Source organism: Rhagoletis pomonella, unplaced genomic scaffold (genome assembly GCF_013731165.1).
Source record: "Rhagoletis pomonella isolate Grant_MI unplaced genomic scaffold, Rhpom_1.0 Rhpom_scaffold_00003, whole genome shotgun sequence".
Lineage (NCBI taxonomy): Eukaryota > Metazoa > Arthropoda > Insecta > Diptera > Tephritidae > Rhagoletis > Rhagoletis pomonella.
Genome location: NW_023458557.1, coordinates 88,310,264 through 88,330,665, shown reverse-complemented (window position 1 = coordinate 88,330,665; position 20,402 = coordinate 88,310,264). Strand labels below are relative to the sequence as shown.

Sequence of the window (20,402 nt, the reverse complement as noted above, 5' to 3'; positions counted from 1 at the left end):
CTGTAAATATGATTCTGAGATCGGACAACCAGTCTGACTCATTTCTGATCCTTTTGGCGACTTAATTATGAAGAATATTTTTTTTTTAAGACTTAGAAAAGCGTAAGTTGTCAGAATCTTATATGACTCCTAGGTTAGGTTAAGTTAGAAAGGCATGTGTGGAATATTCCATACTTTCACTTGGACACAGAATTGTTCATGGTGAGTGCACTCTTTTATTGAATTTCAGGAGGACGTTAGAGCGCTAAAATATGGGTATCAAACGACTGCGTGGTAAGAAAACTTTAATTTAAACATTTAGGATATTTTCGAGGTAATTGACTAGATTTTATTTACTCTTTTTGGGAACAAATATCTCAATGAAAAGTTAATTTGAAATTTCCAATGTAAAATGAATTATTAAAGGATGCGCAACAATCCAAATGGCGTTGGAAATGCTTTATCTCAAAACTTAACCTAGGAACGTTGCTACGTATTTAAAAAAATCAAATTGAACTTAATTCATCAGTTAATTGAATTGCGTATACCAATGTTAGACGAAAGAGATTTAAGAAGATTCTAACTTGAAAATGAATGTTTGCCACCTGTTTGAAAGGTCAAATTTAGTTAACTTATACACAATTTATGTATGTATGTAAACGAAAGCTTTAGTTTGAAAACAGTTTTTATTAGGGTTGCCACCTATACGAAAAGTCATATTTAAGTCTAGCTATAATAACTCTGTAGGGACGCTTAAATGACACAAAAAAACACCAAGCCAAGTAAACTTAATTTTGGGCCATAGATTACGGGTCTGTATACCATTTTTTTCAGATCAGGTAATTTTCCTAAAAAATTACATTGCGAATGAAAAAAAAATTGAAACCTTAAAATGAAAATAGTTTCACATATGCAATGTACGATCTGGCGTATGAGTAACATTATTTCTTGGCCCTATTTCATAAAAAAATGATTGCACATTTTCATTTAAATTTTCAAAACTTGATTAATTATCCGTCGACTTTATTCGTTAGCAGCTTATCTTTTTTTAGCAAAAGAACTTACAAAATATTTGTTATTTTTTTAATTTCTTTTTTGCTAAAGTTTGAATATTTGTTTTTATTTCGAAACTTGAGATTTTCCTTACAAAGTAATAGATTGGCGCTTATCTACAGAAAATGTTAGTGTCTGGCCGAGCTTATTCTCCGATTTGTGACGTACACCTTGATGTTGTCACATAAAGGGGAGGCAGTTACAGTTTTAAGCCGACTACGATAGGCGATTGTGTTCTTTTTTAGAAGCTGTTTTTCATTTCGGAATACACTCGGAGGTTTGCCATTGCCTGCTGAGAGGCGTCGCTATTAGAAACAACTTTTTTTGTTTATTACTGCTTGACGTTCTTCGGAAACTACACCACAGCGGCCGCCATATCTATCTAACTATGTACCTATGTATATAATGGCGAAGGCATTTTTTATGAAGGTCATCAGATCAGCGACGTTCTTTCAAATTTAAAAAAATTATATGTCAAATTGAAGAGCTGTTTGTGTGAAACAACATATTAGTTTTTAAGGGTGATTGAAAATTAGAGATACCGTACCATGGGAGGCTTCCCTACACTCAGAAACGGCTGGACAGATTTAGATGTAATTAGCACACGGATCGCTTATAACTGTGACTAATATTGGGAATATTTGTCAATGTTATTGTGGCTTATTAACATTTAATTTTAATTTTTTTTATTGAGCTTGGTACCGCGTTTATGTTTATATGGAAAAATGGAAAAAGCAACAAAGTCTAAGCGGTAGAAGTTAAAACAGCTATTTCAGAGATCACTACATCCCCTCATCACACTTTTTTTCCAGACTTATATTTTTTAGGTTTTTGAATAGGGTTGCCACTTGTTATATTAAATTTGGGCGTTTTAGTGCCATGCGGGTTCACTAGTACTTAGTAAAGTAATACTGGTCATAGAGAAGGAGCGTATTTTTTTTTTGATTTTATTGTTTTAAAAAGAAAAATCAATATCGTTTAATTTTTAAAAACTTATTTTATGAATTCTTTCTTGTTTTTATTATAATTATTATTTTTCTTTAATATTTAATGAAATTTTGGTTTTTAGTATTTTAAAAATAAAAAAATATTTTCTTAATTTTATTTAATTTTTAAAAAATATTTTTAAGTTAATTTTCTTTTAGTTTTTAAATTTTACTGGTTTAGAACGAAACTGTTTTCGTTTAATTAAATTTTTTGAAACTTATTTTGTTTTAAAAAATTTTTTTTTGGTTTAGTTAATTTTTAGGTATTATTGTTTTAAAAAGAAAAAAATATATCTTTTTTAATTAAGTTAAATTTTAGGAATTTAGTTTATTTATTTTTTCTTTTTTATATATATTTTCCTCCTTTTTGGAAATTTTGTTTTTTTAGTTTTTATACATTTAAAAAGAAATATTTATTTTTTATTTAACTTAAATTTACAAAGTTATTGCTAAAAGACAGGCAGGTCATTCATGCCAGAATTGACAATTTTCTTACGAGTTAAGTTAAAAGACAGTTGGAAGAATTGCCTTGTTAGTCTTAGACTTAGAGCATTGAACATCTGCGTAGCACATTCCCATTATTCACTTTCAATAATATTGAAGGCGGACATAGAAAAGGGGAAATTTTTTTAAAGAATTTTTTTTTTAAGAATAATAAACGTTTAGGATTTAAATTTGCAAATTTTGACACAAAAGAAAATTTGCTTATTTGAACGTCTATTTTCACACAAAATTTAACAAAATAGAGGTCATTCGATAATAACGCGGGTACAATTGACGTGATATCACATAATTATACAAAAGCTGTGCAATACTTTAAAATGTTGAATGAGCGAAAATTAAATTTTCATTTGCCTGCCATAAAGTGCTCATAAGTTTATTCCTCATATCGGTTGGAATCATATGAGATTGCCAGCTAATAGCGACAAGTCAAAGGTCGATTTATTTATAAAAGTATGTACATAAGTAAAAGTGTGACTCAGAAGCAAGACAGCAAGCCACTAAAAGAAAAAGTAGCCGCACCGTAACGGGAAATACTTTAAAACGAAGTTAAACTAAAAATGCTATCGCAATATTCTAATTTCCCTAAGGGCTAAAGGCGTACGCGCACGAAGCGGATAGCGGATGAGCCAGCAACTAAAACTACTTACCGCTGAAAACTATGAAGAAGAAACTAAAATAAGTATATTCGCCCAAAGGACACAATTTGTTCGCCAACGAAATGTTCGTGGAGACCAAAACAAAAAGACACGGGACACAGACGGCGTACTGAGAATTGGAAAAGCGTGTGGTCTTGCTGGCGCAGAATGAATTGTGGGAACTAACCAATGGTTTATTGTATGAAGCGATGCTGAAGTTCGAAGGAATTGTAAGAGTTTGTGTGATGCGAAAAACCGATGGCAAAGTACAAAATATTCGGCAACCAAGCAAGCAGACTGTGCAGCAGCCTGTGACGCAGGCTAGTAAAGCACCGCAGTGGGTGGTGAAGTCCTCGAAAACGTCGGGTGCGCGCTTACGAGTAATAGCATTGAAGTAGCAAAGAAGCGCCTGCGGCAGGACAATTTAGAAGTCTATAAATAAAACAACTAAATTTATTTTCCAAGTCTATTCGCGTTGTCAGCGAGTTTGTTTGTAAGAGTTCTATTTTATTTTATTTCCACTTTTAGTTCTATTTTTTGCTTTTACAGACGCTGTCATCCGAAATTGTCAGGCAGCTGAGGAAACCACGCTTACATATACATTGCCAATGAAAGTAAAGTAGAAAGACCAAGACCAAGTGAATTGGTAGCAAAAACAAAATTTTATTTTGTTACAAAATTGCGTGACAAAACGGCAAAAGCAAGTATGCGATGACAACAATAATAACAACAAGAACTACAACATTAAAAAAATACACTAAATGTATAGAAATAAATAGTATGAGCGCCTTTAGTGGCAAAAGTGTCGCGCGGTCGCAAAAACAATGTCAAGTGGCAGCAAAAAGCGTGCTGGAAATTCAAGGAAGATACTAGTGCTAGAGGAAGATACAGTAAGCAGCGTGCGGCAACGACCGCTTCACTCAAATGGCAATGTTAGTGCCTGATGTGCGTGGCTACAGTCATAGCCGCCACACAAATGGCGTAAAATACATTTTCAAAATGCATTTACAGCGCATTTCGCAACGTCTATGTATGTATTTCATTTCGCACAAAAACTAAAAGTAATAAATAGTGAGTATAAAAATAAAGGCGAGTTTTTGGAGTCGCGCAAAGCGGTGTTGAAAAAGAAATGGAAATGGAATCGAAATTTCAAGAATCCTTGGTTTCAGATGGTAACATTATCTTCGGATCTTAACGTGTACCAGGGAACTGCCTTACCGAGCAAGTGATCGCATGATCTAGTTAGATGAATCCAAATAAATATGAAACAAATTTAAATAAATAAAAGGGAGAAAAAGAAGGAAGACGGAGGTAGCGAGTCACTCACTAGCATCCACAAGGGAATGGCACTAAGCGATGATTCCGATAGAAAATACAAAACGGCGTCAGGTATGACATCGCGAATGCGAGCCCTTGACCGTTGCTCAGACACGGAAACTAATGTTGCGGCAAGTTGAAGCTTGTGGGGGAGGTAGCGACGAGGATAGGGGACGGACACCGAGTTGTTCGTACTCGGGCAATATGCTCTCGTTCGCCTGAGTAATTTAAGTTGGCGGTTCAGAGCTGACAACGACAATTGCGTACAAAAGAGTTGCTATGTGTGAATGCAAAGGGAAACACCAAAAGATAAATCGCCGAAAATAAGCAACTCGAGTTTGCGTGTCTGACGCAGACTTATTGACGCAACAGATTGGCGCGCACTTAACCTGCCGGAGAGAGACTGTGAGTTGAGGCCGGGTGCAGTTAAGGCAACAAACGTAATGTTGCAAGAGAGAGTTTTCAGTTCGAGAAACCTCGTTCGGTTAAGGCTGAGATGCAGCCTACTACGCAGGGAAAAAGTCTCCGTGCGCGTTGATAAACTTTTGACCACTGAGGCTATCGGATAAGATCTTGGTAGTTGATGACAAACCATCGACTTAAAGATTTTCTAAGTCGAGGAGCAGCGGGTAAGCTAAGTGGTTGATAGGCGTAGATTGGGCTGCAGAGCCCTTAGAAAAGTTGAACGGGATAGAAAGGCAATAACTAATTATCGCGTTGCTGAAGCCCTGAAAACAAATCACTACTGAAAGTCGGAAGTTTGTATCAAAAAAAAAGCTATTAAGCATGATGATCAAGTGAATGTACGACTTGTTGAAGTGAATAAAATTCGTCTAAAGGGAAAAATTTAAAACCCACAAATGCATGGATACAACATGCGCCTGGTGAACAGAGCTATGATTCTCATGACCCCAAAGTCAAAGCTTTGGACTCCATGTGTGGTGAAGTCCGAGGATGCTTTACGCCTGTTTAAAGGGCAACACTTGAGTTTATATAGACGCAGGATTGGAAAGGCGTTACAAAGATAATTACTCCTGATATCGTTGAATAACCTGCATATAGTGGACGAACCACCTGAAGCTGACGTCGAGGCTATATGAGTTTAGAAGAAGGTGAAGGACGAGTAGAATCTAAATGCTGAATACATTTCGGATAAGCCAATAGCACAGTAGATTGACTAGGATGAGGATTCGTTCGATGTGGCTTTTAGCTCAAAAGTCCTCGATCACACTTGGCGAGAGAGTGGCTGGATTTACATAAATCGCTGAAATTTTTGTTCCCAAGGGACCTGAAGTTTCTCTAAGAAAAGTGCGAAGAGTAAATCAGTTTAGCAGCTAAAAAAACTAGTAATTTAACTAGGTTCAGAGAAAATATGGAAGTTAGGGTCATCAATAATTTAAAGGCTCCCTCGTTACTGATTTCAATGCTTCATGCCTCCTTCGATATCCACAACTCTGTCTATTGACAGAACTTTTCGATATCGAGTAATGTGTATGAATCAACGACAATCATAGTGCCTATCGAACGACCTTATAAATATTACGACATCGGCAAAAGTTCCCAAAAACAGATAAAGACTGCTTCCGATAAATTTAGCAGCAGTGATTTCGATAAATGTATAATGGTAGATACTTATAATGATATCGGTTGCATTATCGATAGATCACGTACAACATTGTAGTGCCGTTGATTTTGGTGTCTGCTCTACTTTTCTGTTTATCTTGTGCTTGGCCTCAGCTGGTCAAGTCTTGCCTCAGAGGGTAGTTGGCTGAACTGGGTTAAGCTGGAAGATGAAGAGGTAGTTGTTTAGGTAATCCGGGGTCTAGTCTGATAGGTAGGAATTTAACCTGCTGCAGTATCCAGAACGTAATTGTGCCAGAGTAATAATATCAAACTCATGTCTAAAGTGAACATCTGATAGCCACAATTTATATGTTCCGCTTCGAATAAAGTCGATCTGCTAACCGCAGCCCAAAACAATCTTAGCTTCAGCGCATTTAGAAAAGTTTAGAGACGAACAAAAACTTAAAAAAATATAGCCTCTTTATTATCCGAGAATAGCTTAAACGATGCGAAGTTCTCCAGCGTTTGCAAGCCTGAAACTTTGGTATGCGACGAAACTTGAGAGTATCTATCACGGTAGACCAATGTCATCCTCCGTATTTATCACTAAAAGCTCCAATATACTTCTTGGAACTTCGTTCGTAGATAATCAACATAGGTCTAGATACGCTAATTAGTGGGTAAACATTTTAACTTGAATGTCTAAAGTTTGGCTACAAACCTGAAGGAAAATTCAAGATAGATATGAGCGTTAGCTTGCTGGAAGTGGAAAGAAAAATTATGGATCACTTTGCTAAACTCTTATGCTGAATTTCCACTAGGCATTAAATGGCACAAATGACAAATGACAAGGTCGGACATCAAAAAATAATCGTGTCATTACATTAAAAAAATAGTCATTAAGTTCATTTCCACTTGGGATTTTTTTTTAAATGGCATACATTTTTTGTCATTTCAATGCCTAGTGGAAATTCGGCATTATTACATTAAAATTTTTTTGATATTCTCTGCTTAGCTGCTTTTTTGGCTCTAAAATTTTTAAACTACATATTCGCTTACGCTTCAATTTGTGTCCAAATTTTTTGTGGCAACAGTTTGCTTCTTCACGCTGCATACCACCAGTGCTCCTTATTTTGTATTATTAATATGTTTTTCTTAAGAAATCATATCCCCTTTATACTATGTTTTTTTTGTTGTTAATTTTCACTTTTTCTTGCCTTTGGTTTCACTCAGTTTGGTGCAGTTTGTTATTTTCCCGCCAAATGTTTTTTTACGCTTTACCCCACAACTTTTTAAGCAGCAATAACAGTTGGTAGTTAAGTATTGTACATAAGTACATTATGCATATGACTTCTTTTTAACTTTTTAAAATAAAATCCACATACCTATCCACAGAGTATGAGAAATGCTGAAAAACCATTCCCGCAAAATATTTCCATCTTAGCCTCGCGTAGGCTGGACAGTCTAATAGAAAGTGTTGAGAAGATTCCACTTCATCATCCTCATGACAGCTGATACAAAAGGGATCGGTAGAGAGAGTGGCCTATCGGAACCCCCACTTCTAGCGAGAGCTAAGGTTTTTCAAGCGAAAGGAGCTCCCGCCCCTGGTCAACCACAGGCCAGCCGGATCTGGCAATCGCGCATGCTCTAGCGTTAGTCTAGCGCTCGCTGAGCTTATACGAGGCCTAACCGTTCAAGACTACACCGCCGGAGGACAGAGCGTTCTTTATTTGGTCCAAATCTAGTGATAACGCTTCAAGGGCGCCTGCCCTTGCCAAGTAATTCAAACCGCTTACACCGATGTGACCCGTCAGCCGAACTAGACGTATTAAGAAGTAATCCAACGCGATTGATGGAAAGATCAGACAATCCCCTACCCTTACTTCAGGGCCCTGATGACCGTCTGACTATCTTAGTATATGAAAACCTCCCTAACGAACAGCAGTGAGTCTACCGCTTCCTTGGTGCAGCTATTTCCACCTGAATGATACCGCAGAAAGCTGAAAGCCTGAACATAGTTTTGATGGAGAGTTCCCCGCCATATCTTGAGGGAATTTATGTAGAGAACGAGCTACTCAGAACCAATTCGGGGCGTAGTAATCTGTCTGTTCAGGGACGAAGTCAAAGCTCTCCAGAACTCCAGTGTCGTGCTACGACAGGCGCAATGTTCAACATGGCGTTAAGCGCTAATTTAAGCATAACTAATTGACTCTGTCTGAGAGTTGCAGTAGGACACCCTTGATAGAGAGAAGATCCTCAACGGGTATTTTGTACTTTCCGATAATCAAGACCAGTTACGTCTTGCTGGGATTTACTGTGAGGTCGAAGTTGGCCGCCCACTTAATTACCTGGTTCAGGTAACTTTGAGTCATCTAGAAATCGTCTCTTAACCAAAAGTGCTACATCATCTGCATAGGCGAACGCCCGAAAGCTCCCTTCTTCCACTTGTTCTAGAAGACCCACAGGCACAAAAAAACTAATTGTTATTGGGGAAAGAGGGAAGGTGGAAGGGAAAATTCCAAGTGAACCGACTAAAAAAAATTTACACAACCATTTTTGATCGTAGTCATAAAGAAAGTCATATGCCTAATGTAGATGCGAGTGCGCGCCTAAAAGACGGTTGCGTAAAATTTACAGTTCATTGATTTTTGTGAAAATTTTCGGAAGTTTTTATTTTTACCCTCGAAAGCTGGCAATGAGTGAAAACAACAACAACAACAACAACACTGCTATGCAAATGAAGTGAAATTGAACTTATTTGGGTGAGTTGCCGTTTGAGAAGTTTGCTGTTATTTTGCCTTTTTCAGAGTTTTTCATTGTTTCTCAAAGTAAGTGCCAAACTTTTTTTAAGCGGAAGTAATTCGTATTGAAATATACTATGCATACGCAAGCATGTGTGAATGATATGAGTGCGCGTAAAAAATATGAGTGATGTGTTTTGTGAAATAATAATGCTGCGCTGAATTGAATTTTTGCTTTTTATTGCTTGAAATACGCACTTAAGCATGTATGTATATATGTTCGTTGGCATTTTAAATTGGGTTTATTTGCGTTTTAACAGAGATTTTTGCTTGGATTTTATGTATGTGGTGTTAACAAAAAAAAAAACTCAATCAAAGGCGTTTTTCATTGAAGTTGAAGAATTTTTAAAATAAGTTTTCATACATATTCGAAGCTTTAAAACTAATAAAATATTGGCTAACTGTACCTTCTCTTTGCTGACAAGAAAGCAAACCATCATTGGTAAGTAGCACATATGTATGTATCTAGACTGCAGAAGGAAAAAGGTTTATTATTAGGTTTGAAATCCGTACATAAAAGTGCGACTATTCCCATTGCATTCTCTGGTGGACACAGCCAAGCGTCGAGTGACCAGAAGGCTGCACAAACTGTCAATACCCAATGTGTCTTTTGTTTACACCAGTAGCGAATTTCTACCAAACCCTAGCAAAGCTTCAGCATGGCTGGGCAAAGTGCCAAAAGCATCACTACGTAACTCAATGCCGTAAATACCTAGACAACTGACGGCGTTAAGTCGTCAGCCAAATTTTTTTCGAGTTGAAATATCAAGACCTAAAAAAATTAGCCATGATATCACACTCTAACACACTCTCCCCGTTTCTGTTTAATTGTTTTATTTTGAAGCTTCCCAACCACCAGAGGGAGCTTTCGATGACCCTTGTTCAAAACTAATCACTTAAATCTCCCAACATTCTAGCTCCTTACATCAACGAGCCTATTCGTTCCCCTTCGAAATCCTCAGCGAGCAATTCTGAAATTTATCAACACGAAAACACTTATGGTAAGAACCACAAATATTAATATAGAACAGGGCCGCTGCAAAGTTTTCAAATACCTTGCAGTCACATGGGGCAAATACATGGAAACGTTGTCGGCCACATACAAGTTTATTGGTCGGCCAGTTCTTAACTATACACCACCGATTTGGTCACCGGGGACAAATAGGGAACAAGTATATGAACATGAACATACATGCTACAATACAGCTCTCCGGACTGCGATGTGATATCCCCTGAAGTCATAAGAGGACATAATAATAACAATGAAATTTTTACGAACTGCAGTACGAGAACCAGATCTACGTAAGACAGTCACGCTCGGTGAAGATGTCATCGGAGTTCAGTGTCCATCTATTGATAAGGAAGAGCTTCAGCTGCCTATTGAGAACCTATTTACTCGGGCACAATTACGATCTGAGTATTGTAACAGGCTGGTGTTCTCCTTAGGACGACTAGACCTCGAATATGCCCGGTATGTGCAGGTTTCCCTCACGACACCAACCACCTCCTCACATGGCCATTTAACCCAATTCACCTAAATAGTCTCTTCCTTGGCTCGATCCCTGCGAAACAGCATGCTTCCAACTCTTAGTTGAGATTGACGACAAAGATTGAAAAATTATTGGATTCTAGGCTGCGTTAAGTAGTCACTACAACAACTAAGCAATAAAACAGCAATAAAAAAACCAACAAAAGGGGTCCCAACGCTTTTCAATGGACTCCTAAAACTATACATGTAAGGCTATAGGTGCCAGGATACCTTGCTATCCACTATCAAGTTTAGATGCTTCAACCTATCAGAGAGTATACATTTTTAGTATGCCACCCAGTGAGAGAGGCGGAAAAGTAGGAACTTTCTTTTTCCTTTTTAACAAAGCGAATGGTGTTTGACAAAGCTTCACGCGTAATTACTAGTTTGCGGTCTACTTTACAGTTTGAGCTAATCCCGCATGCGTTCATACACGGTGTCAAGCCTTTATCTACAAATTGTGTTAATAAGTTACAGATGGTTTGCCAAAGGAGCGAGGAAGAATCAGAGAGGAATTTTATAGTTCAAAAATTACTTTGATTATTTTTAGAAAGTAGTAGTGAGGCATGTTTGTCCGTAAAAGGCGATTGAAATCCATTTGGTGTGTGTAACCTGAATGCCATTCATGTGTTTCGGGAAGTACGAGGATGAGGAGAAAACCACCGCCTATAAAAACGCAACAATTCAGGCAATTTCGAGGACTGGATACACGAAACCCTTGCCTAAAACATAGAGTAGAAGTGATGCCAGGGTCAGTCGAGGCAGAACTACACTGGCGTGTTATCTGTAAGAAAATGGGTAGCAACCGGGAGGGTAGAGAAGGTGCTACTGTGGTTTTGAGGATGGGACAGGGCTCTGTTATCTGCGGAATAAGTACGGAAATCGCTTGAGTCTCTTTTCTGATCGTAAACGAGTGATCAAAGCGATTCGCGCTACAGTCCAGTGACGGCCACTCGAATAAATTTGCAGCTCTATAAAGCCGCTCTGCAGTGACAGTTCACTTGAGGCACTGGCCAGCCCTCTAACTTATTACTTCCAAACTAGTTCGGCTATGCAAATCACGACTTAATTATATTGGTAAACGTATGGAGCTTGCTTTACTCGGTAGTAACTGGTAATGAGCCACCTGATTATTTGGGCAAAGTTGGCTCAGGCCATCAGAAACTGGGCGAAGACTTCGCCCAGCAATGACTGGGAGACATCGAGGCCTGCAGGTGGGAACAATTCATATCTCCCTCAATCTCAGAAGGTCTATCTAGTTTTTTCTCTCATTGTGCCGACAGGACTGCAGGCAACTTGTTGGACTGCTGACTGGTCACTTCCCGTGGCACAAACACCTGCTCATCGTTCCTGGAAGTGGATGAAACGGTGGAACACTTTTTGTGAATTTGCCCCGCCTTTGCAAGAATTAGGTACGACGAACACCTGAGCCTTTTGACGCCCAAAAATCTACTAAGGCTTATTCGTAAATCCTGCAGATTTAAAACAGATTAAAAAGGACATGAAAACAGTACAATGGACAGCACGTAGTCTGAGTGCTGTTATCTGCCCACCTTGTTTAGGCCTTAGCGAATTTACGGCAGTTGTTCATCCCGAGCGCAGATAGGTCCTTTTTCACTTGATCCTTCCATTTCGTTCGTGGGCGCCCTTGCTTTCCTTGTCCAATTAGTGCCCATAGCTATAGAAATTTTTCACTGCCTTCAAACTGTTAAAGACCTTCGAAATCTTTGTCGTTTAAAGTGTTCCGAAAAGTTTCGAAATTAGAAATTATTTGCCGCTTGGAGCCATAGATTTGCTAAGCCAAAAATGCCAACAACAAGAAAGTTGAGTTAAAAAAAAAAAAAACTTGTCGCATCTTCACGCTTATCAGCAATTTCAGTACGAATTTAATTTCCGCACAACCACCGGTGCAAGCGCTCATACGCACACAAACACAAAGGTGCACCCTTTACTTTGGTTGCAATAGAATATACGAGTACGTATGTACGTATGTATGTACATACATATTTAGCAATTGAAATTCACAAAGTGCAAATACTTTGCTTGTAGTTAGCTCCAAATGATTTTACACCACAAAAATTAAGTTTTCACACAAAGTTTTTGGAAGCAACCATCGTCGAACGTCGCCGGCGGTGGCTGTATCTCGCCACTGTCTCTGTGTGTGTACATATATTTGCGTCTGAATGTGCCTTTTTTTTTGAAACTACGAATTCGAAAAGTTTTCAATGTAAGTGCGATTTTGAAATGTCGAAACTCAAAACATTCAACCACAAAATGGTTTTTGTTGCATAGAATGGAGTCGTCAATTCCACCAGCTTTGCTTTCAGCTTCATTTGACTTTGGTTTGTGTTTTTGGCGATGAGTAGATAAGTTCTTGCAGATAAGTTGGAGTTGGTTAGACGCTTATACATACATATATATATATATATATATATATATATATATAGAAGGATACTACGTGTTGCCACTTACCTTGTTGCCAGATCGCGATGCACGAAATTCATCTGCTCCAAATGTTTCATGCCCGATGCAATTTGCGTAGCCATGTACACCAGGCAGCCGTAGCTATTTTTACATACAGAAATTCAGCATTCGCGTTGTTTGCCCAATTTTTTATTTGACCACCGCCCCCACCACCCATTCAATGCATAGTCGTCGTCGTCGTTGATGGAGACATTAGAGTGGCAATAGCAGCGGCGTGTTTGTCAGGAATGTGAAAAGTTTTCGGCCATCAACCCCATACAGAGAGCAGAGATGGCGAAAAGTATGTATGTATGTATGCGACAGCAAGCACAACACAGTATCTCGGCATCGTAAATCAGGCGGTAAGGTTGTGGCGAAGAAAAAAGTTACAAACGCCATTATCGGTGGCATTGTTGATGAAGATGATGTTGGTGCGTTGTTGGTTGTCATTTTGGTGTTTGGTATGGTTGTTGAAAATTATCATCGACACGAGACCGGAAGTATGATAGGACAAACATTATTTTTGGGAAAGCACAAAGTGAGGAAAATTAATAATAATGTAGATGATCATTATTGCATCGGCGGCGTTGGTTTGTTGGTGTAGTTACAGACGTGTTTTTGTTTTTTTTTTTTTTGTTTTTGAGGGAGTAGACCAATGGAATTTTCATCATTAGATTTCATGTTGAGGATGAATTTGTTGTTGGTAGTAGTGGTGTTTTTCAGACGGAGCCGCCGCCAAGCAGGGTAGTAGTCGTCGTCGTCGTTGATGTCATCAGCCAAACGGAAGTCGGAAACAAGATAAAGCGCAGAGGATGTAAAACAAGAAATGAAATGAAAAATTTGTTAGAAATTTGATTTGGTTATTTTGAAATTTTGTATGTGTTTAAGTAGTTGTGTACATTTATTTATGTTAGTTTAAGGCGTTACAATTTGAGGTCTCAGCATTTGTTAATTTTAAAGTCATAAGGATAATTATTTCTACGCAAAAGACTCGCGGGTTATCTCATTTGCTGGCAGTAAAGTAAAAGAAAAATGGCCGACCAAAATGGTACAACCATCAGGAATGAACAACTCCACGTCGTAGTACACACCTCTTACCTATCGGCCACGACAGACGACAATATTTTTTGGTTAAAAATTGGTTGAAGAATAAGTATGGGCACTGCAAGTCGAATTGCATCTAAATAGAAGAATAACCTTAACTTGTATTGAATAACAGGGTAATTTTGGCTAAGATAGTTGCAGGTCTTTTGTACGACAACTAAAAGAAAGGCAAGATAGTTTGAAAGAGAGAGATCCAAGGTTCAAATTCTCGGGCAGCGATTTTTTTTTTTAATTTAATATTTCTGCTTTTTTAAATTAATTTTCACATTATATTGTTTTAAAAAGAAAAAAAATATATAATTTTTAATTATTTTAATTTTTAAAAACTTGCTTTTATGTATTTATTTAATTTTTAAATTTAAATTTATTCTTTTTAATAAAGTATTTCGATTTTTTTTGTTTAAAAAAATTAATTGCTTCTAATTTTTAGTAACATATTTCATTTATTTTTATTTTTTTATTAAATTTTATTTTTTAATTTGATTTGCTTTTATTTTTAATTTAGTTTTTAGATTTTATTATATTAAAAAGAAAGTATTCTTTTAATTTCATTTGTTTGTTAGAAAATTATTTTATTTATTTTTTTATTTTCTAATTCTTTATTTGTAGATTATTTCAAAGAGAAATGTATTTTTTTTATTTCCTTTCAGATTTTATGGTTTTCAAATCAAAAATATTTTTGTTTTGTGTATTTAGTTAAATTTTTATAAACCGATTTTTAATTATGTTTTCCTCCTTTAAAAATGATTTTTTTTCTTTTTTACCTTTGATTGTTTTAAAAAGTCTATATTAGTCCCCTACAGCTCTACAGTACTGGTTGCATTCAAAATCCACTTAGTAATCTGAATGCTTGAGCAGAGCCAACTACTGCGAAAAGGTTAAAATTTTTCCGGTCTTTCAAAATAGCTGATTGTCGGCAGCGTTCCTACCGCTTCCCTTCCAATGCATTCCCATCCCTTGCAAGCCTTCCTATACTTTTCACTGCCGTCCTATCCCTTCCAATGCCTTCGTATCCCTTTCAATGCGTTCCTTTCCCTTCCAATGCCTTTCTATCCCTTACAATGCGTTCCTATAACTTGCACTGCCTGCCTATCCCTTCCAATGCCCTCGTATCCCTTCCAGTGCATTCCTATCCCTGCCAATGCCTTCCCATCTCTTCCAACGCCTTTCTATAACTTCCACTGGGATACTTTCTCACAAGAAAGTCTGCGTATTAATTGTGTGCTGCTATAACTAGGCGTTTGATTACAACCGATCTAGGAGTAGAAATTTCTCGACCACGTTTGGCAGGTAAACAAAAAAAAAAAACCAGAAGTAACACTCATCGGTCAATGCGAATGAGTACTGGTCTATAATAAATCCATATCTGGATTTACTAACGGCACCTTTACAACTGCGCTTTTCCAATGAAAATACTCCAGCTTTTTCGCTGCTTACATTGCACCCATTGTACTCGCTTTGAGCTCTACCCAGAATTGTAGCGGACGACGGTAAAGCGGTCGACGGTTAATCGCTGTCAAAATTCAAACTCACAAAGGCATATGGAATGGTCCATAATTGCGGCGGCAGCGTTTTTACCACCGACGTTTTTCGGTTGATTTCAATTTATTTATATTTCTACTGCCCAGCGGGAACGGCACAATTTGATTGAGTGTTGATTGTAGTATTTTTTATTATTTTCACAAGTTTGCTAATGTTTTCACCTATTGTTTTTTTCCAGAAAATCTACATACATGCACGTACCGAAAAAATATTTAATTTTAATGAAAATTTTCAAATCAATCAAAAAAATGACAACTGACGGAAGTCGTCGTGCGCCGCTATTGTGTTTATCCTGACGGTTCATATATGTTCATGAAATATATAAAAAAGCTTGGAGGTCATCATTTGTTTAGAGAAACCGGAATATTTGTTTGATTATTCTTCACATTTTTTGGTACTATCCACCACTACATTATGGAGGATTACTATATAATTGGCATCTTATATGAAAGTCAAAAGTCTTTTGACAGACCTAGGAATGAATAAAAGTCGGCACCAACTCTTCGATTTAGAGGTACACCTATGGAGAGACTACGATTACTTTTGAACATAGTATACGGAATACCAGTGAATTTGTTTTATTGCAAGAAACTATGTAGAATTTAGCCAGTCATTCCTTGTGGTCGTAAGGTTCCATTTAAGTAGCTGCTGAACCAAAACTAAAGAAAAGGTCTATCGAAGGATTTAAGAAGGAATACGCAGCTATTATTCCCATCAACACTTCTGTTTCTGTAAACTGTCAAAACTACACTTGCAGCGGCATGAGCTTTTGATTATCGCACGTAAATTATTGCGCATAATTTCCCTGAAAATTTTGCAAGGCAACCACGGAATAGTTTGAAAAAGATTGAAGCTAATATTTGGAGTATTTTTATAAAACTAACTTATGTTTCTACACATTGCAGATAACTTAAGTAATAGGCATATGTTAAGCTCAGCAGAAAAGAAATCCAAACGAAGAATGAATTGAAACCTGGGGTCAATTGAATGGGTTGATTTATGAATCGAACGAAATAATTTTGTGTACTCAATCTTATTATGGTCATTGTATTTTTCTTAAATATCTACAATCATCAAAATAGCCTTATAGAGGAAAACGAAGTTTTGCTAAACTTAAATACTAAATTTGATCTGCTACCTCTATAATCATACTCACCTTAAGCTCTTATTCGTCATAATACCCGCCTGTAGGCTGTGCGTCGTTTCGGCTACATGCTCCTGTAGGAATTGATTCAAATCACCCAAGCATTCAGAGTAATCGAATACCATGCAAATGGGCTCATCACGCAGGCAAGCGCCTAGTAAATGCGCCACATTTGGATCGTTGAGACGCGCCAGTTGTTTCGCCTTACTGCGAAATTCTTTGCGCATATGTTCGGGTGCGCCGGGCCGGAGAGTAGCGACCGCAACCAAGTTGGCGCTGGAGGAGAGAGGAAGACGTACAAATATATAAAAAATTAGAACATTATATTTATTTACCTACATATGTATTTTAGAAATAAGCGGTACTCATATATATGGCTTGACGTTCAAATAACTAACAAATTTAAAACACAACAGGAAAAGCAATGATCTTTGCTGCATCACAAGGCAACGCTTTGTGTAGCGTAAGCATACCGAATGGTGTCCGGGCCAGCCATATTAGTCATTAGCACCACAACACACATAGAGGTGCTAGCTCGAGAACGGAAAAAGCTTGGTAAATTCGGTAAAGTCGGAGACATTTCTGAAACAGAAAATAAAGCATAGCAGCATATTCTAAATTGATGACCGCATCAAGGGGAAATAGAGCTAAAAGCTTACGAAATATTGATGCTTGGATAAACGTGAAGCTTGTTTAAGTAAAACGTAAAAAAAATGCTGCTTCTATCCTGAAACGCTTGCTAAAGCGCCCTGAGCGTGAAAATTGGGAACTTAAGGGGTCATTTGGGTTTCCTTAAATTTATCATAAATGATTCCGAAGTAAAACTCACAGACTCAATGCTGACCTTCATAAAGCCCAGTAGAGTAATAATATGTGAAAATAAACTCAAGTTTTGTACCCTGATGATTCCAAACTCGAGATAAAAAACTAAATAGTATCGTTCGTGCTCAACCTAGAGCCGAATTTCAGGAATGGCTATGTAATGTTTGGGGAGTTGGCAAGGGACCTGACTACGCTGCTATCCTAAAAGCCTTTGCCTCGTCACTGCAATGGGATTCCTATATAATTTTACACCGGAAAAAATAAATTGTGGGTGGAAGGGTGGGGGGGGGGGGAGGTGGTTAAGGGAGGTGGCAGGGGCGTACAATTGAAATTTCCTCCAGGGCCGGATTTCCTCTCCACGGCCCTGCCAATGACCAATATAGGGTCGTACTGTAAGTTCACTAAAGATCACTGCCTTACCATATTCAATTCCCTCTATAATTTTGATTTCCTTTTGTGCCTTTGTACACTGTAAGGAAAATTTCAAGTTTTAAAATGACAAAAAACGCCGAAACACGCGAACTTAAAATAGAGTCGTACATTGCGGGCATGTATACCGTTTTTCCAGAGTTGGTCAGTGAAGAAAATTGCCATCAGAAGTTTTTCCAGGGCTGCAAACCGGTTTTTGAACCGAACCGTCGCTGTTTTTTCGGGCTTCGAACCGAACCATTTTTATTTTTAAATGCCAATACCGCACCGAAAACCACTCCAAAAAATGGTTCGGTTCAGTTTGAAATTCACAACTTTGCCAAAAAATGCAACCCTATAGTAAAACTGCAAATATTTTGGAGTTTAATGGCATCTCTGTGAGTTATAATTTCATCCATATAAAAAATGCTAGAAATGTTTTATGTGGAAGAAAATGCATATAACCGCCAGCAAAAAAATCAAATCCGGGAAAAATTTGCCAAAAATCAACTTAAACCTTAAAAATTTTTAATAGAAATTCTTATTAAAAAGTTTGCAATTTGGTTGAAAACTTGCAGAATTTTCACAATTTTTTTGACAAAGTTTTAAACTTGGACGATGAACTATACTAAAAAAAGTAAACCTTAAATAAAACAAAAATATGGGCATAATTGTTAAAATTTCGCATCACTATTTATTTTTCCACTACTATAAATGTGGCTGTTTGAATTTAATCTCAATAATAAAGCCTTTTATTTTTATATACATAGTTTTGTAAGATTTGTATCCTTTACCATAAAAAAAAAATTGAACCATTTGAACCGAACCGAACCGCGGTTCGGGAATACCCATGCACCAAGATTTTTCTAAGCGGATAAGCAACTGAACAGAACCGCACCATTTTTTGGAGTGGTTTGCAGCCCTGGTTTTTTATCCTCCCGTAAAATCTTTAAAATGGGACTTAGCAACTTTTCACTCTAAACTAGCGAAATATTTTTTAGTTTTTTTAAATTTGTATTGAAGCCTGTTCTTAAAAAAAAAATAAAGCTACAACGATGAAAATCGATCGATAAATAAACAAGTTTTGAATGAAATGGGGCTGGGAAATAATGTTACTCATACGCCACATCGTACGGTGACTACCTTGTACATACTCGCACAAGGCGTAAATATGCGTAACAATTTCCATGCTGAAGTTCGATTATTTTTGCAATCAATGCAATGCAAACTTAAAATGAAAATATCTTGGACAATTACGTGATCTAGAAAAATGATATACAGATCCGGGATCTACGATCCAAACACAAGTTTACGCTACGAAGTCCTTACACGAATTAAATTATTTACTTTATTTCATTTAATCTTATTTCATTCTAAGTATTCTACTTCATTTGTTATTTCATTCTATTTCAGAACATCGTAAATATTTTATATTTATAACCTCAGTACTTTATTATTTACTATATGATATGCCGTGCCAGCTGTCGGTTGCATTAAAATTATTAAATTGTCAAATATCTTTTAATATTTTTATTTTTTCCACAAATTTCATAATCATAATGAAAATGCATTTCATTGCAATTTTTGATGATGATTTAATACCAAATGTTGTCTGTGCACAAAACCGAGCTGTCATAATATGAAATCAAATATGCCCACACACACACACACTCAGGTATACCGAATAGGCACACATACACACCAACGAACACAATTGCATTGTAGGCCAGCTCGAAGAGCGCAACGCGTCAGAGCAGGAGAAGGATGTAAAAAGGGCATTTGTTGTGGAATAATAGCAATTTTGCAGCTGCCAAACGACCTGCAATACTCGCATGTACCTATAGTATAACTGCTAGCTTGCATATAAACACATATATATATATATATGTATATATGTATATGTGCTCTATACTCAACGAATTTGGTTCATCTCTTGACTCTTTCCTGCTTGCTCGAATGCCGATCAAGTTGTGATATGGTCGTTGTGTGTCACATTGCGGCAGCATATAAAATTGTGTTGCGGTCATAAAACCTCAAAGTGCATTATGACCGTTATCCTTGTTGCGACAAAACAGGATATGTGAAATAATTAACATTCTCATAGTTGCACTAAAATGGCCAACACATGCCATGGAAGCGGGTGTCCATACGCACAACAGCATTCACACAAATGGAGGCATATTAACTTATTACTCTACATACATACATACATATGGGCATTTCCTGCGTTACGGGCGTAACATCCTAACACATTCTTTCAGTATACTGTATACATATGAGCCATTCTTTTTAAGTCGGATGGATTTCGTAAAAAAATGATGTCATATCTCCGATACGCTTCAAATTTTTTCTATGGGGTCTATACATGAAATAAGCTACGTATTCGAGAAATTTTTATATATGTACATTAGAGCGGGTCGATTTAAAAATCGCCCATTGCTCTGTAAAAATCATATTCTAGGGATCAAAATAACAAACTTTACCGAAGGAACCATACCTCTAAAAAGAATTCTGATGTCCCCCAATTTGGGTCGAACTTTTGGGTAGGGGCAA

At 37.2% G+C, this 20,402-nt stretch overlaps 1 protein-coding gene across 1 annotated transcript in view; it reads right to left on the bottom strand.

Moving 5' to 3' along the window:
• LOC118735729 (discoidin domain-containing receptor 2) overlaps nt 1–20,402 on the bottom strand; it is a 532,634-nt gene that overhangs the window by 180,371 nt on the left and 331,861 nt on the right. The window contains exons 15-16 of the mRNA XM_036465663.1: nt 16,632–16,895; nt 12,839–12,931 (exon numbers count right to left, since the gene is read on the bottom strand). Of these exons, the coding sequence (XP_036321556.1) occupies nt 12,839–12,931; nt 16,632–16,895 (357 nt within the window). The remainder of the gene's footprint in view (nt 1–12,838; nt 12,932–16,631; nt 16,896–20,402) is intronic.